General features: G+C 35.0%; 4 protein-coding genes across 7 annotated transcripts; all 4 read left to right on the top strand.

The window, feature by feature from the left end:
- The first annotated feature begins 1,545 nt into the window (after window positions 1-1,545).
- Window positions 1,546-5,317, top strand: LOC125218504 (phosphoacetylglucosamine mutase-like). Of its 2 annotated transcripts, none has more exons than XM_048120183.2 (9): window positions 1,546-1,662; window positions 1,756-2,099; window positions 2,552-2,671; window positions 2,953-3,095; window positions 3,201-3,443; window positions 3,859-4,274; window positions 4,360-4,535; window positions 4,611-4,707; window positions 4,905-5,317. In XM_048120183.2, exons 2-9 carry the CDS (start codon window positions 1,776-1,778, stop codon window positions 5,057-5,059), a joined length of 1,674 nt encoding a protein of 557 aa, XP_047976140.2. In that variant the 5' UTR covers window positions 1,546-1,662; window positions 1,756-1,775; the 3' UTR covers window positions 5,060-5,317. The 2 variants fall into 2 exon arrangements, with proteins under 2 accessions (XP_047976140.2, XP_088919670.1); XM_089063544.1 differs by having other exon boundaries at window positions 1,567-1,656.
- A 5,077-nt stretch (window positions 5,318-10,394) lies between these two features.
- Window positions 10,395-12,841, top strand: LOC125222345 (low-temperature-induced cysteine proteinase-like). The gene is made up of 5 exons (XM_048124877.2): window positions 10,395-10,867; window positions 11,415-11,650; window positions 11,720-11,860; window positions 11,951-12,400; window positions 12,521-12,841. The coding sequence occupies exons 1-5, from the start codon at window positions 10,426-10,428 to the stop codon at window positions 12,620-12,622; spliced, it is 1,371 nt and encodes a 456-aa protein (XP_047980834.2). The 5' UTR covers window positions 10,395-10,425; the 3' UTR covers window positions 12,623-12,841.
- Window positions 12,842-16,321: 3,480 nt separating this feature from the next.
- On the top strand, window positions 16,322-17,815 carry LOC125224512 (uncharacterized). Its single transcript, XM_048127921.2, has 3 exons — window positions 16,322-16,474; window positions 16,609-17,049; window positions 17,563-17,815. Exons 1-3 carry the CDS (start codon window positions 16,417-16,419, stop codon window positions 17,670-17,672), a joined length of 609 nt encoding a protein of 202 aa, XP_047983878.2. The 5' UTR covers window positions 16,322-16,416; the 3' UTR covers window positions 17,673-17,815.
- A 3,687-nt stretch (window positions 17,816-21,502) lies between these two features.
- Window positions 21,503-23,296, top strand: LOC125223417 (mannose-P-dolichol utilization defect 1 protein homolog 2-like). 3 transcript variants are annotated; one of them, XM_048126552.2, is made up of 8 exons: window positions 21,503-21,761; window positions 21,923-22,076; window positions 22,169-22,235; window positions 22,334-22,400; window positions 22,508-22,567; window positions 22,660-22,720; window positions 22,802-22,843; window positions 23,003-23,296. In XM_048126552.2, exons 1-8 carry the CDS (start codon window positions 21,621-21,623, stop codon window positions 23,104-23,106), a joined length of 696 nt encoding a protein of 231 aa, XP_047982509.2. In that variant the 5' UTR covers window positions 21,503-21,620; the 3' UTR covers window positions 23,107-23,296. The 3 variants fall into 3 exon arrangements, with proteins under 3 accessions (XP_047982509.2, XP_047982508.2, XP_047982510.2); XM_048126551.2 differs by having other exon boundaries at window positions 22,169-22,241; XM_048126553.2 differs by lacking the exon at window positions 22,169-22,235 and having other exon boundaries at window positions 22,324-22,400.
- Window positions 23,297-23,662: the final 366 nt, after the last annotated feature.

Genomic DNA, 23,662 nt, shown 5'->3' with positions numbered 1-23,662 from the left:
AATAAATTTGCAATGATTCGAAAATTTTGAAATATAATTCAAGTAAATATAACATTTTTTATTACTATTAAATTACAAAAATTTAATAAGAATTCAAAAATGTGTCTATTGATATTAATCTTACAATGTAAACGTAACAGAGATACAAAAGGAATTAGTTGTATAATTAAAGCTAATTTGTTATGAAACACCCTCATCTTTCTCAAATTTACTTATTAAAAAAGATTAATTTGAATATTAAACTACTAATACCCCGTAAAAAAAATTGAATAGCTATCATAGCTTGTGTGCTGATTGGTCAAATTCAATAATAGTAGTATAAAATAGGATTATATTTCACTATTTAGTTTATTTTATTTCATTTTCACTATTTAGTTAAATAGGAGTATAAATTTGATGCTCAAATTATCGAATAAGATTTCACCCATTTGACGCTTAAATAGAAGTATTTTTCACCCATTTGATGCTCAAATTATGTTTCTAATTCCATTTCAACTTTGAATAATTTTAAAGCCGAAAGCGGTCATTTATTTCAAAATAATTGAATCAAAAAGCCAAAACCTACATTTGCACCCTCAAAAGTCTAAAAAATAGAAGGCTCAACTTGAATTCAGTGCAACTTTGTTCTTTGCTTCTCATTTTGTTGCATTCTCTTTGCATATTTACTACTTTTTCGTATTTTATTTTTTGGCAACGTCCTTCACCATTCTTTGTGTATGCAAGAATAAAAGTAAACTGAAACAAAGTATAAACTTAATAATCGATATGATAAAGGTATCATATTACTTTGATCCCTCCCACTTATAGTTGAATAAAAAAAATGAGTACTATACGTTTTCCGATTATATACGAAAAGTTCTTGAAACATGACACTTGTAGTCAACAGATTGGATGACAGTATCTAAATGGTCGTGTGCTCACCATCTTACAACGTCGTGCTTTGGTGCTGAGCACGCATGCTCACGTTCAAGATAATAAGGTTATAAATGCCGAGCCAAGTTCCCCTGTTGTGCACAGCAGGGATTGTGCCAAATATGCGCACACATTTAATTATTTATAAACAAAACTAATACTTTAATATTATAATTAAACAGTATTTCTGCTACGCTAACAGCCACAACAGTGGATCCAAACCCTATAAATGCCCCAATTACCTTATTAGAAGACGTAAAAGTAATAATTGTGCACTCGTTGAAAAACATGACACTATAAATGCTAAATGCCCTAAGTTAGTGACATTAAAAATAACACAACAATATTAACCATAAAAGTTATTTCTAGCCCTTTTTAATTTTAGTAGTATTATATTTTTGCTCAAACCATACCATATTTTAATTATTCATGTGACATTTCAACTTTTTATGTATATCATATAAAGATCAATAATAATAGCACAAATCATATTCATAATTTAAATCCTGGTAGTACTAATTATTTTAATATTTAATTTTCTATATTTATTACATTTCGATTATTTCAAAAAATTTAAATAAATATAATTGAAAAGTCAGAAAATACATTGAAATTGAAATAATTACATGGAAATTGTGTTTTTGCGAGGGAAGTAAATTAAACTGATTTGGTAAAATTCATTAATTGGGTCAAATCACCGACGGCCGGCGCAACGCCTCTCCCAACTCCGACCGCCGCCTCCCTGTAAATGTAACTTTCATCATTTCTGATTTTGTTTTCGGATAATTAAGCAATTGAATTTCATTCTACATTCATATGCTGAATTTGATCGGCTTGATTCAGTGGTAGTGAAGGAAGAAGAGATGAACCAACTGCAGCAATCGGCTCTTCTCAACGCCGCGTCTCGCTTCCCCATACCAGCAGGAGCGAAGTTTTCGTACGGCACATCGGGATTTAGGGCGGATGCGTCGTTGCTTGAATCAACGGTGTTTCGCGTGGGGATATTGGCGGCTCTGCGGTCCATCCAGACGAGGTCAGTGATCGGCCTGATGATCACCGCTTCACACAATCAGATTTCTGATAACGGTGTTAAATTAGCTGATCCATCTGGTGGAATGCTTACTCAGAGCTGGGAGCCCTTCGCAGACACCCTTGCTAATGCCTCAGATCCCCATTCCCTCCTCCAGGTTCGATTAGCTTCAATTAAATATACAGTACCTCTCATTGTTGATGATTTTTTGTTTTTGAGACTTCTGTTTGGAGCCTATCCGTTGATTGAATCATAATTGTGATCAATGGACCATAATTGGGGACTGATGAATCCTAATTGGGAATTAATATACCCTAATTGGGGTGGATGCATTTTACATCAAGATTTACAGAAGTTTTTTGCCAAATTTGTCATCTTTTGTGCGTTAGGACGGTTTTAATTTGGGAGAAGCGAAGTTTCGACTTCTATGTGATGATTTTTGCTTTAGTTTTTGGAGCTATGCTTTTGTTTGACTTGGAAATCGAGGTTTGGGCGATTTTGAGATATTGGCTTGGAGCTGTATGTGCTTGTTTTTGATAATTGAAGTTTGATTATGTGGTGGTTTCAGTCCTGGCTGAATAAGAGATCTTCTTTTGCTTATTGAAACAGTTGCTTGGTGATTTCATTAAGAAGGAAAACATTATACTTGAAGGAGCCCCTGCAGGGGAAGTTTTATTGGGAAGAGATACTCGGCCCAGCGGGGAGACTCTACTCGAGGCTGCTAAACTAGTAATGCTCTGTTTTATTGCTACCCTTTTTTTTGTGAGTTACTGAGTATAAACTCATGTCATCTAGTATTTGTTAGCATCTAACATAGTGTTGCATTTTGATACCTATTTATTGTTTTTCATTTGATTTCTTACAGAAATTGGATATCTATAATGCATTCTCTTATCTGAAAAGTTTTTTCAAACCAAACTTGGCCCTTTCATATCCCTTTTGTTTCAATCCTAGGTAGGGTTTTGTTGTTTAAAAGTACTGATGGGGGCAAGCTCATTAACATTTAATAGGGCATAACTTCAATTATGGGCACCACTGCCTCAGATATGGGAATCCTGACAACTCCTCAACTGCACTGGATGGTTCGTGCAAAAAATAAGGGCATTGAAGCAACTGAACTTAATTATTATAACCAGATGTTGACGTCCTTTAGGTTAGTTTTAGCATTATTCTTTTGAATATTTTAACTATGTGATTACCAGTCTGGCATTGAGATTTTTGTCAGAGGTGCCATGTAAATCTATATGTGATATTTCAGGTGCTTGTTGGATTATATTCCCCAAGGAGATAGCAGAAAAAATGTGAGCGATAAACTGATTGTGGATGGCGCTGACGGTGTGGGAGGAGAAAAGCTTGAAAATTTGAAGACAAGGTTAGGTTATTTGACCATTGATGTTCGCAATTGCGGTGAGGGTGTACTTAATGAAGGTGTAGGTGCTGACTATGTGCAGAAAGAGAAGATGGTTCCTCGTAATTTTGGCCCAGCTGATGCTGGCATGAGGTGAGCTATCTTCCTTCCAGATCCTATATTAAATTAGCAATGCGTTTTCATTTAAGGGCTGCATCACTTTAAGGTTTATCTCTAAAATTCATATAAATCGTAAAATTTTACATTTGTTAATTGTTTTGTTGTCTGAGTGATTGTGTACAAGTATCTCCCTTTCATGAAGTTGTTGTCTTTTGATTGGTAAAGGATGCTTTGCACTGTTTTTCTAATGAATGCATGTATAATTATTTTGGAGAAATGTCAAGAAGGCTTCATGAGTTGTAATTTACAACTCAAAATAAAATTAAACAATTTAAGTTATGGTTTTCCTCAGAAACATTTCTTACAAAATATTAATAATTTTCAAGGCTACTCCATCTTTTGTTAATGGGGAACTGAAACCCTGAACTTGTCTGGCTTAGTGTTTCAGGTGTGCCAGTTTGGATGGAGATGCTGACCGGCTTGTATATTTCTATGTAATATCGAATAGTAATAAGATTGACCTTGTCGATGGGGACAAGATATTGTCTCTATTTGCTTTGTTCCTCAAGGAACAATTACACCTTCTTAATGGACCCGAAGATGGAAAGACAAACAATTCCTATAAAGCTTCTCTAGGTGTGGTACAGACGGCTTATGCTAATGGTGCATCCACTGATTACCTGAAGCAGATGGGGCTGGAAGTTGTTATGACTCCAACAGGTGTCAAGCACCTGCACGAAAAAGCTGCCGATTATGATATTGGCATTTATTTCGAGGCCAATGGGCATGGAACTGTCTTGTTTTCAGATGCCTTTCTGTCATGGTTGGAGATAAAAAACCAGGAACTTTCATCAACATCAAAAGGTGAAGTGAGCTCTTCTTATGCTACCTTTTGTTCTGTGACCAACTTGCTTCTGATAAAGCAAATCTTCTGTTCGGTTATCTCTAGATTCGGATCAACACAAGGCTGCTTTGAGGTTATTGGCTGTAAGCAGATTGATTAATCAAGCTGTTGGAGACGCATTAAGCGGGTTGTTTTTAGTGGAAGCTATCTTGAAACATATGGGATGGTCTATCCATAAATGGAATGAACTCTATCAAGATTTACCTAGTAGACAGCTTAAGGTTAATTTCTTCAAATCCTATAACTTTTCATTCATGTGATATCATGTGCCTTACAGTCTCCCTTCGCTTCTTCAGGTAAAGGTTGTTGACAGAACCGCGGTTATTACTGCAAATGCAGAGACTAAAGTTGTGAGCCCGACCGGTATTCAAGAAGCTATTGATGCTGAAACTGGTAAGTTTATCTTGTTACACATGCCGAATTTCACAGTTAAATATGTTTAACTGAAGCATTCGAGTGTACTTGGTTACATGTTCCAATGGAATTGCTCACCTTATACACTTGATGAACATGTATAAACTGCAACACAAAACCTATTTCGCTGGTGTTTATGTTTCTTTGCCAAGTACTGAAGGTGTTTTTTTTGTCAGATAAATACCCGAAAGGAAGATGTTTCATACGGCCATCAGGAACTGAAGATGTGGTAAGAGTGTATGCTGAAGCATCGAACCAAGATGCAGCAGACGACTTAGCTAAATCGGTAGTGAGGCTTGTGGAACAATATCTTGGATTTGGCCGTAGCTAATGAATCCATTATCTGTTGAGGTACGTAGTTTCTGCAATCACGAGCTGATGGGATGGGACGTCTACAACTACTGAGCTTGTAAATCCCGTTCTACACTTGTGCAGATTAATTCCTATTTCATCAAACAAGTACTATTTGACAGTCTTTAACTTGGTTGTTCCAAGAATGATTGAACCGTTGGTATGGAATAAAGGATCTTGACCTCAAATTGTAGAATCTACGCTTTGATCTATTTTTAAGGAGTCTGTTCGAGTTAAATACATATATCTAGATGTTTATTTCTAGTTTTAACAATCCATCAACCTAGTACTCCCTATTACTTCCTTCGTCCGCGAATATAAGTCTCATTGTTAGTTTGATGCGGATTTTAATAAATATATAAAAAAGTGGATAGAAAAAAAAATAGTGGAATATGAGTAATACTTTTATATGGAGTCCTAGTTTTATGAATATGAGTGAAAAAAGTTAGTGGAATATGCGAAGCACTTACCATATATAGTAAAAGTGAATTGGAATTTACTGACAGACGGACTAAAATGGAAAAATGAGACTCTTGATCACGGACACAGATAGAGAAAGTAGTTTGCTAGAAATTATTTATCTAGGGAATAACCATAAAACGAATATTACGTAGTTTGTGTATATTATAGTGAATGTAAGCTAATTTTTTACATGGATCTATTACTCTGTCCACCATATTTAAAGTGGAATAATTTTCATTCGACATATAATTTTATGTACTATTGTTTTGCGTATTACGTGGAGAAAATAAAGATAAAAGAATTATATTATGTCCTTAGAAAAGATTTACTCTGAGTGGGATATTAAAAAGGAAAAATGTGTCAATATAAATGAGATGAATGAGAAAATTACATTGAGAATATGTGTAGAATTGAAGCTATGAAGGGAAAAAATGATTTATGTATTGTGTAGTTTCGTGCAATAAAGGTGAAGTTGAAATATGAAATGATGGCGCAGCGCAGTTGGCAACGGAGGGGCAGATTTTGCTGTAATGAGCATGGGTTCGAATCCCATGCTGTCGTGTAGTTGCTTGAGGCCTTAGGAGATGGGCTTCTGGCAGTCAGCGGGTTAAGGCCTCCCCCTTAACGGGTTACTGCTTACCCTGATTTAATCTTGAGACCTTAGGAGATGGGCTTCTGGCAGTCAGTGGGTTAAGGCCTCCCCTTAACGGGTTACTGCGTACCCTGATTTAATCTACTCACATGATGTCGGGTCGGAGTGTGGGGTCCGCCAAGACGACGGAATCATTTTTTCGCTGCAATGAAATGATAGTTTTATCGTTTCGTTTAACAACACACAGTAGTAATCTCGAATATATACGAAATATTTTAGTACTCCGTATCTGGATATTTGAGTTTTAATTTATTTAACTTGGATGGTGTATACGTATTATTTTCCAATCGACTTAGATCAGCCAATCAAATGCCAAAGATCCATTGTGTGGGACCACTTCTGAGTTCTGACCTTGCAAGTTCAAGTTGAAGAAGCAAACTATCTTTAAATGTTAGAGATAGTTGAAATTTCTTGTTTCAAATTAATTTCATTTTTATATATTTCAATAATGTCTAGATATTTAGATATTTGGTTTGAATATGGAGTTAAGATATAACTAATGTTGATTCTCAAAATTATTTAAGGGGCTTTTGGAACTCGATGTATGGAATATTGTCGTTCTCATCTGTTAATTTTGTCTTCATATTTCTAACTTGGAATAATGTTTAAATATCAACTTTAAGCTAATGCAAAAAATAAGAATGGATAAAGGAAAGGTTGTAATATCATTACAAGGTCTATATGAATCAAAGTAGTAAAAAAAAATAAAACTGTATATAATTCTTCCCTAATTGTAATATCTCTTGTTTTTATTTATTGGAGGGGATAACTAAGCAGACAAATTGAAAATATCAAAGAATCGCATTATTCCGATATATTTTAGACAGTAAAACGTCACTTTCTACTATTTATTAATGTGTCTTTAGTTAGGTATTGTTTTCTAGAGTAATTTAGTTAGGTATATTGCTAAAACCATTTATACATATGGCATTTGATATCGTGACTTTGCTCTTTCTTGTCCCCAGCTAGACATAAATATTATGATAAATTCTGAGAGTTTAATTAATATGATCACTGAGTTGAAAAAGTTTCGATTAATAAATTGATGCTCGAATCAATTTAATAAAAATTGAACTAAGAAGGTGGTTGAGTTTATGCTCCTTCTAAAGCAACCAATAAATACTTGAAAATTTATGAACAAAGTTGTTATGGAGTTGAAATGTTGTTTCTAAGAAGGTGATAATTTTTAATAATTTCATAAAAAAGTCTAAATCTTATAGAAAACCATTTGTAATTTTAGAGACTTAGAGTAGATCTAGTTTTAGATAAGATTAGATATATCAGACCGCATTTAATTAAATCATCTAAAGTTCTATACAAATTTGAACGGAGGCACTCCGTCCTTGATTAATTGTCACTCTTTTTCATTTCGGGTCTATTCCACTAACTCATTTCACTCACATTTTATTATAAAATCAATATAAAAAAGTGGGTCTCACGTTCCACTAACTTTTTCAACCAACTTTTCTTTACATTTCTTAAAATTCGTGCCCGGTCAAAGAGTGACAATTAATCAAGAACGAAGGGAGTAAATAATAAATATTGATAATTTTTTAAAATAATAGATATAATAATAACCACATGCCATTGATATAAAAAATAAAAAAATGACCTAGTGGTCTGGTCCCTCCATATTATGATATACTAGTTGAATAAAAGCTACTTGCTTCTTTCTTGTAAAAGATAAACTTTTTTAATTCCGAGTAAAATAATAATTTTCTCTTATTTGGACGCAAAACGAGGTTCCCCATGAAGGAAATTAGGCGGTAAATGTTTTTTTATTTAATTATAGCAGTCACCAATAATGGAACGATAAACACTTTAGAGCATGTAAAATGTTAAACGTCATCGACAGTATTATAACTCATTAAATTAAAAGGGTTAAAACTTAAAAGATGCATTCAGCCAAATCGTCCACAATTGGCACGTCTAGTCTTAGATTGATGATAGTCATAACGAAAATGGAAATGGGTACATATGAATTTGAGATGTTGAGCTATAAAAGGGTTTGAGTGGAATGGTTATGTGATAATTAAAAAAAGGAGTTATGATATAATAATACTCGAAATAAGGTTGAGGTGGTAATGGTCCAAGTTGGTATATGAATAATGCAAATAATAAAATAATTACAATATATAAATTGTAAAATGTACAATTCAAATTCCACCTCTCATCTATCTATGTAATCACAAGAATAAAAAGCACTTCACCGCATGTGTATAATCCTCAACGTGGCCTACTATACATCGATCGACAACGGATATAATACCCTCTTAATCAATGATAACTTTATAGGCCATTTAATATAGTCGATTAGGGTTATGATTTATTTATTTTGCACTCTTTTTCTTGAACGATGAAAGATGTAACGAAGATACCACATTTATTAAAGATAAATTAAAGGTGAAATTGTATATTAACAGATAGAATTGCAATCAAGAGGAACTTGATATATTCACATAGAATGGAAAGAAGGATTTGGAATGATACAAAGACAAATGAACGAATTTTCATGAATGTATAAATTTAATGGATTCTATTTATTATTTTCCTTCATCTTCCAATTGCTCTTCCTTTCCTTCCATTCAATTGTAACTTTCGCCATAGCTAACTATCTGATGTGGAATCAATTGGGAGTTAGTTAGTCAGTTGCTTCTCTTATTCAACCTCTTACTTCTTCAATGAACCTCTCTTATTTGTGATCGTAACATTTTGTTTCTTGTTATCTATGATTATTTGATTATTTTTTTATTTTCTTACTTGTGTTGTGTTGTTTGTCATTGTGCTCTTTTTACTTTTAGTTCGCTTAGTTATGTATTGTGTTGAAGTTAATTTTATTGTTTGTTGTAAAATCACTTATTTATAGCGAATAAAAGTTATGAAAAAAGTCATAACATGTGTGGCTCTCTTGCTCTTATTTTATCGTGATTCACACTTTATGATGGAGTATTATCATATCTTACAAATATAATCTACCATAGTTATAGAAAACAACATAATATAGCCATCTTTTATGCGTGTGGATATAGTTGCTATTTGTCCAAATTTACCGAAGGCAAGAATTGAAATATGATTGAGTAGGCTCATCATTTAATTGCTAACTCCAATTAATTTAAGGCTATAAGATTTTATAAAATGTGTGGTCTACAATTTGCCACGTGTAATTTTTATTTTTATTAATAAAATAAAAAAAGATAAAAAAAACTCCAAATTAAGATTTTTGATGAAAATGTCAATATAGTGTTTCGAAAATATTAACACAATGCTTTGATAATGTCAACACAATGCTTTAAGAATGTTAACCCATTGCTTATATTGACATATTTTATATAGTATGTTGACATTTCTGCTGTAAGAAAAAATTAAAAAATTTTGAATTTTTTTTCAAATTTTGACGTCGGAACATATGCATGTAGGATATCGTTGGAATCCTTATGAAATTATCTTTAATTTGATATATGTTATATGAATTTAAAGTTTTGGGATTTCTTTTAAAAATTAGTTATAACTAAACATGTAGTTAATTGACATTAATACCCCTATTGATATTTTTGGGAATTAATTCTATGGCCTTATTGACGTTTTTCTTTGATCGTATTGACATTTAAAGATTGATGATCTAAGCCTTTAATTTAAATATTTAATGGCTATTATTTAATTATAATTAGTAATTAAATTATGAGTTAGGAATATAACACTCATGTGATTGCTCATGTGATTGAGTATTATCATATCTTACAAATATAGATCAACCAAACCCATGTTACTAACTTTATGGAAATTTGACTTTTTATCCCTACATGGATAATGTGTTTTTATTTTCTCACCCTCCCTCTGCAAGAGATGACGTGTCTATGGATATGAAGGATGATATACATGTAAATATATGGAAAATAATAGATTATTTTATTAAATTATATTTCACCCACCAATTGAACTTCTGCATTTGTCTTCTTCCTACAAGGTCATTTTTGCCCAATACCATCTCACCAAAAACACTATACGCACCCCCAAAATAAATTTCCGCACTCCAAAACTTACCCAGCAAGACAACTCGCACGCCTTCTCCAAAAGAGAGCAGGGCGTGCGAAGCAATTCCGGAGTGTATCTAGCAAAAATCCAATAATTTGAATATTTTAACCAAAAAGAAAAAGAAAAAAATCTAAGTTTCTGCCTTATAAAAAGAGCTTCAATTCTCCCAAACTCAACACACAGTTCCAACACCATCAACAATGGCTTCTCTTCTCACTCTCTTCCTTTCCCTCTCCGTCCTCCTCTCCGCAACAGCTCTGGCTTCCGATATGTCGATCGTGTCCTACGACGACGACCACTTGAGGTCTCTGCACGCGGCGTGGATGGCGAAGCACGGCAAAACCTACAACGCTCTCGAGGAGAGCGAGAGGCGGTTTGAGATCTTCAAGGACAACTTGCGCTACATCGATGAGCAGAACGCGCTGCCCAACCGGAGCTACAAGCTCGGCCCCAATCGGTTCGCCGATCTCACCAACGACGAGTACCGGAAGGCTCATCTCGGAACCAAACCCGACCCCAGCCGCCGCCTCTTCAGTGTGAAGAGCGATCGCTATGCGCCGAAGCTCGGCGACAGCTTGCCGGCCTCAATTGACTGGAGAGAGAAAGGCGCCGTCGTCGATGTCAAGGATCAAGGCAGCTGCGGTAACCTCCCTCTCTCTCTCTCTCACACACACAGTGTTGTTATTTTGTTGCTTTGACTGATGAATTTAACTGAATCCTGATTTAGTATGTCGATCTAATTATAAATTTTGAGTAATTGCAGTTAGATTCTTTGAATTTCCTAATTTTACTCGGATTTGTGGCTTCTGTAAATTAGTAGTGGATCAGCTGCTGTATGTTCGTTAAGTTGCGGAGGTGATAATTTTCATCGAAGTTCCTAATCTGTTTCAATGGCGGTGGATAGATACATTGCGTGTGAACATGAATTTCCCCAATTTGTTTTTTAACCTGGATAAATATCTAGAATTTTTTATATTTGTTTACTAATTACTATGCGGCGGCTACCTACCATTGCCTTGCATACCTCGTGCGTGATAGAATTTATGTTGTGGACCAAACACCTTTAAAATTACCTTTTGATTTAGGGAAAATTATGAAAAAGTTGTTGACTAAATGTTGTTCCTTATGAATTATGATGGTCGATCAAGAAGAATGCCTAATGCTTGTTGAATTGGTTGGAATTGTGCAGGGAGTTGTTGGGCTTTCTCCACTATTGCTGCTGTGGAAGGAGTAAACGCCATTGTAACTGGCGATTTGATCTCACTCTCGGAGCAAGAACTGGTGGATTGTGATACCTCTTACAATCAAGGCTGCAATGGGGGTTTGATGGACTATGCATTCCAGTTCATTATCAAGAACGGCGGGATTGACTCCGAGAAGGACTACCCCTACACCGGCAGGGACGGGAGATGCGATCAGTACAGGGTTAGTTCCTCTCTAACTACTTTGATTGAGAGCAGTCTCTAACTACAGTTGTTGGTTCATTCATTGCAGAAAAACTCCAAGGTTGTGTCAATCGACAGCTACGAAGATGTTCCGGTAAACAATGAGGCCGCGCTGCAGAAGGCTGTCGTCAGCCAACCAATCGCCGTTGCCATCGAAGCCGGAGGGAGGGACTTCCAGCTTTACGAGTCTGTAAGTACACATGACATGAAATTATGTACTAGTATTAGTGAAGTGAAACACAAGAAATGCTGCTGATGCTCTGTTTTATCTTGCTTTCAGGGTATCTTCACAGGGTCATGTGGCTTGGCCTTGGATCATGGCGTGAACGTGGTCGGATACGGAAGCGAGAACGGGATGGACTACTGGATCGTGAGGAACTCGTGGGGCGGCGCGTGGGGGGAGAAAGGGTACCTGAGAATGCAGAGGAATGTGGCAGCGAAAGAAGGCCTGTGCGGGATCGCTGTGGAGCCATCTTACCCTGTCAAGAAGGGTCCCAACCCAGCTCCCACCCCGCCATCCCCACCTTCCCCGGTGGCGCCCCCCAGCATCTGCAGCAAGTACTACGCTTGCCCTGCCAGCGAGACCTGCTGCTGCATCTTTCAGTTCGTGGGGATGTGCCTCGAGTGGGGCTGCTGCCCCCTCGAGGGTGCCTCGTGCTGCAAGGACCACAGCAGCTGCTGCCCACACGATTACCCTGTGTGCAACACCCGTGCCGGCACCTGCTCCATTGTGAGTCTCTTGCTATGTTATTTCTGGTTTTTTTATTTTTCTATAAAGAGAGAACTGAAATTGGTTCTAAGCTTTAACTGACCTAGCAATATAACACACTCTGCTTTTGCTATGATACAGAGCGCCAACAGCCCGCTCGGGGTTAAGCCGATGCAGCGGATGCGTGCTAAGCCGATCGCGAGTTATGCTAGGGATGCCACCGCGGCAGTTAGCAGCTTCTGAAGGAGTTCCGACCGAGGACACGACGACGGAGAAGGTGTGATGGCAATGTCGTCGGCGACAGTGGATTTGCTGCAAGGTTAAAGCAGGGTCGTATTTTTTATGTATGATTCTGGATATTTATGGCTTCTCAATTTGGACCCTACAAACTCATTTATCTTTACTTCCATCACACTATGTATATGTGTATGCTAATCAAATCAATAGAACTTTCATTCAGAAGGGAGTTTTCAATTTACAATTGATCTGAATGGCCATTTGAAAATTGAATGCCAATCTATGTTACTCCCTCGGTTTCTCTTTTACTCTTAATTTATTTCATCATCGATCTTACGCTCATTTTATTTTTCATACTTTATTCTTCTTTCATATACTTTTTTTAACACAATTTTTAAATTTCCGTGTCCAAAAGTTTTGTTCCGGTACATAAATTAAAGAAAATGTCATTCTCAATAACTGTCCGATTCTTTGAGGTGAAGTGCTCATGACATTTCATAATTTTAATCCTTTCTGTTAATTTTAATTTCTCTGTTTTTAAAATATACAAACTGGCTAATTATAAAATACTATTTATTATGTGTATCAAATTGAATATGATAGGTATGAATCAAAGTGACGTTTGGTCTCATAAATAAAATAGTAGTATTCAAATATAATTTATGATTAAGTTGTGAGATTATTTTAATTGGATGTGGTTGACTATGACTAATTATTATATGATTATTCATTTAAAATTGAGTTGTGAGATTCAATCTCATGAACCAAACATACTAGTGATATTTAATCTTGATATACAATTTTACAAATTGAACAGTTTTTAGTATGTAATGATATTTCTAAAAAATATAATTGAAATGTTTGAAAAATAAAGTGTACCCATGGTTAGGTGTGAATGAGATTTTTATATAATATTCTGTTTAATGGTGTATTAATTAAAATTACAAATAATATGATGATGCTTAAATTGCATAGGTATAAATATTATCCTGATGACATTTTTTATAGTAGTACAATATTATTAATATTGTTGTATTAATATTATAAAAAATTCAGGGCATTTTTACCATGTACAGGTCAAATAGGAGTACCTATGGACTATGGAGTGGTAGAATCCAAAATATCCAATAATATCGTTTTGGATATTTAAATTAAGCCCATGTAATAAAACAAATAAAGCGGAAAGTACCAAGAAAGTTCCAGCCGATGACGATATTTGAAACGTGATTTGTGATGTTCGAAGTTGAGCCGTTTGATTTCCCAAATGAATCCTTTTGGGATCTGAAATCATGCCACGAAATAAATAGCCACATAATCATTCAATTGACCCACAAAATCAGCAAGTGCAATTAATGTTCGTACTCTCCTTTTGTCCACAAAAATAATTATACAATTTTATTACTTTATCCCTTAAAAAAATTAATTTAGTTTTTTGGAAATATTTTTGTCAAGATGGAGTTCATTTTCTATTAATAATATTTTCTTTTTTCTTTTTAGATATCTCTTAGTACATTTTAAAGATCATATAGTTTCCCAATTCTCTAATTTAAAGGACAAAATCCAACACCATTTAGCAACATGCTTCCTGACTCATGTAATTGCTCGCTTTTATTATGATATTTTTATGTTAAGATTTTATTTTAAAAACGAGCAAATGATAGACTTTAAGTAAAATACCATCTTTGTTTTGATTGGTTGCGTTCAGATATATTTAATGCTTGAACTGTTGTTGGTTAATCGTGTGGTGAAAGTAGTCGACGAGCGTCGATGGAAAAATTGGGCGTTCGTTTACGAGTACTTGGAAAAACACCAAAGTAGTAAAATAAAACACAACAATTTAATCAATATTCTAAATCAAATATTTGGGCCTATTACTTTTATCTATCTTGTTCTAGTCCATTTCTCCTCATTCAATTGGGCTACTTTTATTGTAGCAATTTATTCCCTATTATTTTCCACTCAATTTTTATCAGTCAATTCTTGGTCAACGTCTCCTCCATTCAATAATACAAGAACACTTTGACCAGACACAAATTTTAAGAGATATAGTAAAAAATGAGTTGAAAAAAATCAATGGAAAATGTGTCCTTATTAGGTTTCAAGTACCATTTGAATGACATATTAATGAAGATACAGTGAACCACTTTGCTCAAAAACTAGCTGAATGGGTAAAAATGTTTCAGGAATAATAAAAATTCTCTCTAACATGATTATATCATGTACTTCCTCCATATGCTATTAGGAGTCTCATTTCTTGGCAGCATAGATTTTAAAAAATGTTAATAAAAGTGGGTGAAAAAAGTTAGTGGAATAGAAGTCTTTTTTATATATATTAGTTTAAATGAAATGTAAGTGAAATGAGTTACTGGAGGGTGGAATCCTATTAACATTTATGCTAAAAGTGATCCGAGACTCCTATGATCCTACCTATGGACGTACTAAAATGAAAAAAATGGAACTTCTATTTGCGGACGGAGGGAGTACTATTTAGAAACTAAATGATGCTAAAAAGAAATTGTTGAAGAACCGGATCCGGATAGATTAGATTAGATCCCTATTATCCATGAACATGAACCTAAAATGTAATTTCACTCAATATTAATGTTGTAATTTCACTCAATATTAATGTTATCCATTTTCACTCCACTCCAAAATTAGAAATTGTTATAAATCTCCCACAACTCCAACTTGCCATGTGAAATTCAGATTTTATATATTTATTTATTTGCCATTCAACTATGAGAATAATGAAGTTGCAACAAATCAAAAGATCGTGATATTGACATTTTTTAATTTGTAATTCTAATCTAAAAGTAAAACTCAAATTGATTAAATTATACTACTGCTATTATAAAATGTTTAGAAGTCAATACTAAAGCTAATGATAATCTTTTTTTTACTCTTCAATTAGAGATTGAGAGTTTGAATTTCAATAAAATAAAAGAGAACTGTTGGCAATTGAAACTGGAAAAGTAACTTATAACTGTCCCACGTCGGTGTTAAGAGAAAATTAAAACTATTAATGATTTTATTTTTTTTAGAAAATAGAAATAAATAACCACAAACCAATCAGTAATATAGCTTCAAAAGCAGCTGTAATATGAGTTTTCAGATAAATTTTCATTGACAGCTAAATCAATCGTATAATGCATACCAATTAGTACTATATAATTATTTGACTTGTGCCAATACTTATGAATGTGCTCCCCATTATTTTCACATTACAATTGCAACTTGAAGTTTAAATAATTAATCCAGGTCAACCTAATATAAACAATTTCGAAAAACTAATTTGAATTTAGTGAAGCTATTGATGTAGTGGCTGTGATTCAAAGTTTTCGGTTGAAATGAACTATAAAAATATTTATACGTATAACCTTTGTATTGTTCATGAATACGAAAAAAAAACACTTTAATTTATACTAATTTTTTTTCAAGATTTTAGTTTTCTAAAAATGGAAATAAAAACAAATTACTACAATAATTCACTTAAAAAACAAAGTCACGCAAATTATCCATGTCAATGGGATCTGTCGTGTTGCATAGCTTCATTGGACTTGGTCTTGTAATTATAAATTATAGTAGTAAATAATCATTTTCTAAGAAATAGTTTTATTAATAGTTCAGAAAGTCTTGTTTGCAATTTCGATTGCACATGCAGCTAATGTAATCCCAAATTAGAGAGGATGATTTCCCAGTTATAAAAGTAATGCGACTAATGTGACATTTTGAAGTCAACTTGTACACAACTAATCATCATAATCAAATTACATTACTTTCAACTCTCAACTTCAGCAACCATGGTCGGAGCACCGGTCTCTTACTCCGGCAATCAGCCTCCGCCTCCGCCCGCCGCCGGTATGTACCACCCACTATACCAAACCATCTAAAATAATTAAACTCGCGAAGTTTGAATTAAACTAAATAATTTTAATTAATTACTACAACTACTACTACTACTGCTTGCAATTCATTCCTTGCTTTCTTTATAGCCACTAATCCGGCCATGAATCCCGACGCGGCGGCCAAATACGCGCCTCAGCCGTACGCCAACCCAAGCGCGCCCATCTCGTCGCTCCTCCTCCCCTACTCCGGCCAAACGCCGCCGTACGGTGCGGCACCCGCGCCTCCGCCGACGTCGGCGCCAATCGATACGAGCCAACTCTATCCCCCCAATCCGGTTCCTTTCCCGCCAACTTCTTCCTCTTCTTATTCGGCTCCCGCTCAGCCGCCGACGCCTTTCCCGCCAACTTCTTCTCAGCCGCCGCCTCCTTTCCCGCCATTCTCGACTCTTCCAAACAATAATGCTTATTCGCAGAATCCATCCGCACCTTTCCCTCCCTTCACCGCGCCGCCGGCTTATCTTTCTTCGCAGCCCCCGCAACAACCAAACTATCCACCACAGCCGAATAACCTTCCGCCTCCCTATCCAGGTAAATGCCAAAACACGACTTTTATTGGCTCCCTCTTACTTATTTATTTTGTTTTATATATTTAGTTTAATTTTAGTATATTACAATATTATCATAATTAATTTTTTATATTACATAAAAAAACAATTTATCAATTTTCTAAATAATTTTAAAAATTAAATATAAGAACAAATTAATCTTTAATATTTTGTAAAATTGAACAAATCAATCAAAATGTTACAGTATAATTGTATTAGAAGCAATGTAATGGTAATCTAAAACAAACTAATTTGATGGTCATAGAGGTTTCAAAATAAAAAAATTACTAAATCACAGACAATTTTTTGGAAAAGTTGCATAAATTAATTATAAGTAACCCATTGTGTTGTTGTATTAGCTAGATTTTCTAAATAAAAATTTCAGTGTTGAATGATTATCCTAGGTGGATTGATAAAAATCATTCATTTACTAAAATATTTCCAATAATTTGTGTTGAAGCTAATGATATATAATGTTATGAAATTAATTATGCAGGTGGAAACTATGCCCCTCCTCCTTATAATCCACAGGCTGCGCCGCCTCCCCCTGGCGGTGCCTATGGTGTGCCTCCGTCCAACGGTGGTGCCTATCCGCCCCAGTATTAATTTGCGAGCACCACGGAAAATTGATTATGAGTTTGAATACAAACTTAAGAAAATTTGATTTTATTACTCCATTAAGAAGTTTGTGTGACAATGCTTATTATTCCTCTTCAGCAAGTTTTATAATTAAATCGTATTTTGTGGAAGGATTTTGTGCTTCTTCGAATGATTTCAGCTTTAGTATGGGTTGGGTTGAAATTCCTTTGAAAAACATAAATTTAAAAATTCCAACAGTAAACTACTTTTATACCAGTACTATATATTACTCCATGATTAAATTTCTTTTTAATAAGTGGTAATTATAACTGTTAACTTTCACAACAAATTAATGTTCTACATTCTTTTGCATCAATCAATACATTTAAATCAGACAATAGCCCACACAGCTATAATAACAAAAAGAAAATGATAAATTTTTCAAAAAATTATAAAGTTTGATCATATTCTGATTTTTGTAATTTTAAAAATAAAATCAAATAACTATAAATTTGAATTTATTACCATTATCTCGTAACAGAAAAATTAAATGAAATTGTATGATATAGATGCCAAAAAATTATATTTAGACGCCACTATCAATAAATTAAATTACATCGTCTATTCATAAATAAAACAGGGGCATAGCCACCTTAAGGGGATATGGAGCATTTGCCCCTCTTCGTCCACTCATTTCTTTATATATTTATACATGAATTTTTGATTATATACTTCAACCACACTAAATGTCCCTTCTCAAAAGATATAAATTTTTCCTCTGTATTATATTTTTGCCCCTTCTCCAATAAAATCTTAGCTCTGCCCCTGAAATAAAATAACATCATCAATATTACTTATACATTGAATTCTTTGTTTTTGGTACATAAATGCGCCAGCGCCCGAAAAGAGAAACTAACGAATATCATAAACACCTAATCTAGCATGAAGCAACCAACTACCAATACCCACTGGTGGATTTTCTAGAACATGAACTCCTCTAGAAAAGCTATATGCATAGTGCGACAAAAAATCAGCTGCAAAGTTACCTTCTCTGTGCACATGACGAACCACAACAGACTCAAAGTTCCGGAGTAGTTCTCGTACCTTGTGTATAATGGAGCGACAATTGACAGAGATCTCAAAATTTCCTAGAATCATAGCGACTCGGACAAGGCTATCACTCTCCACTTCTAGCTTCCTAATTCCTCAGACTTAGCCAACTGTAAACCATAGAATAAGCACCAAACTTTAGCTGTCAAAATGGAGCACACTCCGATATTGACAACAAACCCAAACTTCCATGTTCCAAGCTCATCACGAAATAAACCTCCCCCAAATGCTTTCCCCGACTCTCCTCCAAGAGAGGCATCTGTATTCATTTTAAGAGTATCACTTAAAGGAGGTCTCCAGCATATCAACATAGGCGATCGCGAGGCTCCCATCCTTACACCTTCTGTCGAGTGAGTCTCCTCTATATACTGAGCCATACTAACAATCTGTCTCATAATCACTTCTGGGCATACTTTTTCCTCTTTGAAAACAAAACCACATCGTTTTTTCCCAGATATACCAACAACCAACGCCAAATAACGTACACCACTTAAGACCATTACCCATCACTCTTTTGGAGCTGATATTCAGAATCACCCAGTCAGTCAAGCTTAAGGACTCGTCGAAAAAAATCCTCCGTCGTACCATGCCTTACCAAGCCAGACCATGTTCGCATCGCTTCAGAACAATCACGCAACATATGATGGCCACTCTCAGATATATAACCACACATACCACAAGAACCTGACGAAGAAAGCTGCCATCTGGCCCTTTCCTCATTAATCAATACACCATTATTCAGAAGAAGCTAGAAAAATAACTTGATTCGTTGTGGCCCATACCATTTCCAGATTCGCCACCATGGTATAAAATTTGGCGATCTCTGCCCCGTCACCAACTCCTCATAGGCTGATTTGATAGAGAACTTACCTGATGACGAGGGGCCCCAAAAAGCTTCGTCCTCTCCATGCGACTCCCCTGGAGGCATGATAGCTTCTATGAGATGAACAACATCTTGTGGCAATAAGTGTTGGAATTTTGACCAATCCCATTCTAGGCCTTGAACAAAAAAATCCAGAGTCTTGTATAGTAAATGGTCGGGAATGAGATGTGTAGCTACCTCAGCTAGTGAGCCATCCAGCGTTGGCACCCAGCGATGATTCCAGAATTGCACACTCTTACCCGTCCCAAAATCCTAGTCCGCCATCTTCTTTAGGGCGAGTAATTTTACTCCAAGCCACCTTACTTAGGCGTTGCTTCTCGAGTGTACTCCCCCACACAAAGCCTCCAATAGTCTTCCCCATGTCTTAACACGTGCTCAGTGCAACATTAGATGTCTGCATTGCATATAGTGGCATTGTATTTAATACCGCTTGGGCCAAGGTGACTCTTCCTGCAAAAGAGATTTGCGACGTATTCCAAAGTGCTATCTTCCTCTTCATTTTCTCCAAAATATAGGCATATGTAACTTTACTCGTCTTCTAATGCAAAAGTGGCAACAACCTAGGTTGTCCACCGCTCGCACGCCTAAAACATTAGTAATCTGTTTTCTCGTTTTTGGAGAAGTGTAAGGTAGTTTTTGAAATACTGACCTTCATGCCAGAGCTTGCACAAAAATCTTCCAAAGTATTAGAGAATGCTTCAGCAGTTTTGACATTTGCATGTCATCAGCGAAAAAAAGGTGTGTCAAATGTGGCCCATTCTTACAAATTTCCCACTCTCCAACTCGAACCGATTGCTCGATACCATGAGCTAACCACTCTATGCACAACACACACAAAGTAGGAGATAGTGGACACCCTTGCCGCAATCCTCTACAAGGTTGGAAACAATCAGTCAAAGCCCCATTCCATAACACGTGCATTCAGCTAGTCGAGACACACCTCATGATCACATCAATGAGGCCGGGTGGCAGCCTTGCTTCATTTAAAGTACTCCATCAAATAAAAATGCCCAACTCAAGTGATTATATTTCCTTTTTTAACACGTGGTCATTAAATTACATAATTGTCAATACAGCAACTCATTAACGTTCTACATTCATTTACATTTAATCAATGCACTCAAATCAAGTAATAGGTCCCATAACTACAATCTAAACAAATAAAGAAAATAACATATTATGAAAAGATCATGAGGTTCCATGAAATTTGATATGTTTCGTAATCTTCAGAATCAGTCCAAAAACTATAAATTTTGAATTTATCTTTTGCTATTTCACCGCAAAAAAATTTAGAAAAAAATATATCAGATATAAAAATCGAAAAAATCATATATAGACATAATTATCTACTATATTAATTAAATGATATCATCTATACATAAATAAAAACAACATCAATACTTTGAAAACATATACTCCATTGAATTCCTTTGGAAAAAGGGAAACTTTAAAAAATTATACTCCATTAAATGATATCAGAGTAAACTATTTATATATAGAAATGAGTAAATTTCTTTTTGAATAAGTGATCACTGATGTTCGATATTCTTCTGTATTAATCAATACATAAAAATTACTGTAGTTTCCCATTCCCACACCACTATAATCAAAACATAAAGGAAATGGCAAATTGCCATCAATATATTAAAATTAGTTAATAGCCCACCCCACTATCTATAATCAGAATAAAAAGGAGAGAACAAATTGCCATAAAAAAAAAAACACAAAATTTGGTCAAATTTTTTAGTACAATATTTGACAATTTCACAAAAAGAAACTTGGAAAATTCTAATAATAAACTGTTTGTATATAAATGATTTAATTTGTTATGTAATAAGTGGCGTAAAATTGCTACATTAATTGAGTTGATAGGATGATAGGTTCCACTACGAAATTTGGATGCACACGACACGATACAATTCCAGCTCCAGTGTCAACTTGAAGGAGTTTGATACACAAAGATAAATAGAAATTAAGGAGAAATGGTAGAGATGAAGTTTGGCGGAATGGATTTCAGGTGCGCGTTGAGTTCCTTTCCAGAAAAAGATTGTGTGCTTCCGTTGATATCTAAGTTACTGGGTTACTTCCTCGTTGCCGCTTCCACCACCGTTAAACTCCCCCAAGTAAATATTCCAGTTTCTTATTAATGTAGTTCAACAAATTCAGATAACTAATGGCTTTAATGTTTGATGAGTTTCTCATTAAGCCTTTTTTTTTATTTATGGAAATTGAATGTTTGATTTGACCTACATATGAAAAATGATTTGTGGATTTTATTTTTCAGATTATGAAAATTGTAGAAAACAGTAGTGTGAAGGGGCTTAGTGTGGTGGGTTTTGAACTTGATGTTGTTGGCTACACAATTGCTCTGGCATACTGTCTTCACAAAGGCCTTCCTTTTTCAGCTTATGGAGAGCTTGCCTTCTTATTGATTCAAGGTATATATATGAATAAGATGGAACAAAAACAGGCCTTCGTTATTGGAACACAGAATTAGATGATTCTTATATTCATTCCTTTTATTTCGCAGCTATAATTCTTGTAGCAATCATCTATTACTTTTCTCAACCTCTGGGAACTAAGACATGGATCACAGGGTTATTGTATCCTGAACTCTACTGAAATGTACTATTAGCATTTTTATTTTAGTGACATGTAACTGTTAATTTGGCTCCATCTCCTCAGCAATTAGCAGATACTGTGCAATAGCCCCAATGGTGTTGGCTGGTAAAATCGATCCTATGCTTTTCGAAGCTCTATATGTAAGTCCCCTTTTGCCACCCCCGCATTCTTTGTCTCTCTTCCTCATAATTTCTTTAGCTGTATTCATCCTATTCCCCTCATTAGTCATTTCAAACAAATGTAACAGGCTTGTCAGCATTTGGTCTTCTTCTGCGCTCGAGTTCCACAAATTTGGGCTAATTTCAAGGTATGTTATTGCTTCTAATTTGAACTGCTCTGCAAGTAGAGCTGCCACTTAAATGCTTATTATGTTAACAAGATTAACGTTATATCGAGCAGAATAAGAGCACCGGGGAGCTTAGCATTTTGACCTCGCTAATGAATTTTGCTGGATCTATGGGTAAGTAAGTTGATATCGATGTTGTTTTTGATTCGACAAAGTTGGTAGACTTATAGTAGTATAACTTTTGATGCTTGGCAGTGAGAGTCTTTACCAGTATGCAGGAAAAGGCGCCAATGAGCGGTACCCATACAACCTCACTCGTTCTTTATCAACTTGTTTTCGATTGTTTTTGCTCAACAGTCACTCTTATTTCAACATCAAATGATTAAATCCACACATTTTGCATCTTTCTTGCTTCTTGTCTTCCTTTAACTAGTTCCCTTTTCATCCCTTTTTCAGTGGTTCTGGGCTCGATGAAGAGCTTTGTCATGAACGCTGCAATCTTATCGCAGATAATTGTGTACCGGAAACCAGCTGCAAAGAAAGAGAAGAAATGTGACTAGGGTATGATCAACATCTCTATTAGTCTGAATTCAGAGGCCTCTCTGTTTGCAGGCAAGTTCATCGGTAGCCATCACCTCAAGAAGAGGGCAATGAATGATATATATGTATATGTCAGGGAACTGACTCTTCCAATACACATAAATATCAACACACATTTGAGTGTACCAATAAAAAGACCATCTTTGTCTATCTATTCTTAGTTAATATACAAAATCGCAACCAAATTATTTTTTGCGGATGAAATTCACATCATATAATTGAAATTGACATACATTTTGACGATTCGTCCAAGATAACTTGCTTTCTCTTCTTCCCTAACATCATTTGGTTTTCTAATACTACTACAAGAAAAAAGATATTCCATATTTTTTGTGTTCATTTCTGTTAGTACGTTCCTCTTTTTGAATAAAAAAAATTATTCATCATTAGTACTCCACAATAGTAGTAGTGGAGTATTCTTATTTCTTCATTAATACTCCAACTATTAGATTTTAAGATTAATTATATATCGCCTAATGAATATGATATATTAACTGTGACAGTTTGAAACTGATT

This window comes from Salvia hispanica, chromosome 1 (genome assembly GCF_029641045.1).
Source record: "Salvia hispanica isolate PSC_SH4W2 chromosome 1, Shi_PSC_v1, whole genome shotgun sequence".
Classification (NCBI taxonomy): Eukaryota; Viridiplantae; Streptophyta; class Magnoliopsida; order Lamiales; family Lamiaceae; genus Salvia; species Salvia hispanica.
Note: the sequence above shows the minus strand (reverse complement) of the source record. Positions and strands in the feature narration are given on the sequence as shown.

Excerpts from the sequence above, each read along its gene's own strand:
- LOC125218504 (XM_048120183.2), top strand. The coding sequence starts at position 1,776 with ATGAACCAACTGCAGCAATCGGCTCTTCTCAACGCCGCGTCTCGCTTC. Across the intron at positions 2,100-2,551 it reads ATCCCCATTCCCTCCTCCAG|TTGCTTGGTGATTTCATTAA; the intron begins GTTCGATTAGCT and ends TTATTGAAACAG. Across the intron at positions 4,275-4,359 it reads ACTTTCATCAACATCAAAAG|ATTCGGATCAACACAAGGCT; the intron begins GTGAAGTGAGCT and ends GGTTATCTCTAG.
- LOC125222345 (XM_048124877.2), top strand. The coding sequence starts at position 10,426 with ATGGCTTCTCTTCTCACTCTCTTCCTTTCCCTCTCCGTCCTCCTCTCC. Across the intron at positions 11,861-11,950 it reads ACTTCCAGCTTTACGAGTCT|GGTATCTTCACAGGGTCATG; the intron begins GTAAGTACACAT and ends TCTTGCTTTCAG. Across the intron at positions 12,401-12,520 it reads GTGCCGGCACCTGCTCCATT|AGCGCCAACAGCCCGCTCGG; the intron begins GTGAGTCTCTTG and ends GCTATGATACAG.
- LOC125224512 (XM_048127921.2), top strand. The coding sequence starts at position 16,417 with ATGGTCGGAGCACCGGTCTCTTACTCCGGCAATCAGCCTCCGCCTCCG. Across the intron at positions 16,475-16,608 it reads TCCGCCTCCGCCCGCCGCCG|CCACTAATCCGGCCATGAAT; the intron begins GTATGTACCACC and ends CTTTCTTTATAG. Across the intron at positions 17,050-17,562 it reads CCTTCCGCCTCCCTATCCAG|GTGGAAACTATGCCCCTCCT; the intron begins GTAAATGCCAAA and ends TTAATTATGCAG.
- LOC125223417 (XM_048126551.2), top strand. The coding sequence starts at position 21,621 with ATGGTAGAGATGAAGTTTGGCGGAATGGATTTCAGGTGCGCGTTGAGT. Across the intron at positions 22,077-22,168 it reads TGCCTTCTTATTGATTCAAG|CTATAATTCTTGTAGCAATC; the intron begins GTATATATATGA and ends TTTATTTCGCAG. Across the intron at positions 22,844-23,002 it reads GGAAAAGGCGCCAATGAGCG|TGGTTCTGGGCTCGATGAAG; the intron begins GTACCCATACAA and ends TCCCTTTTTCAG.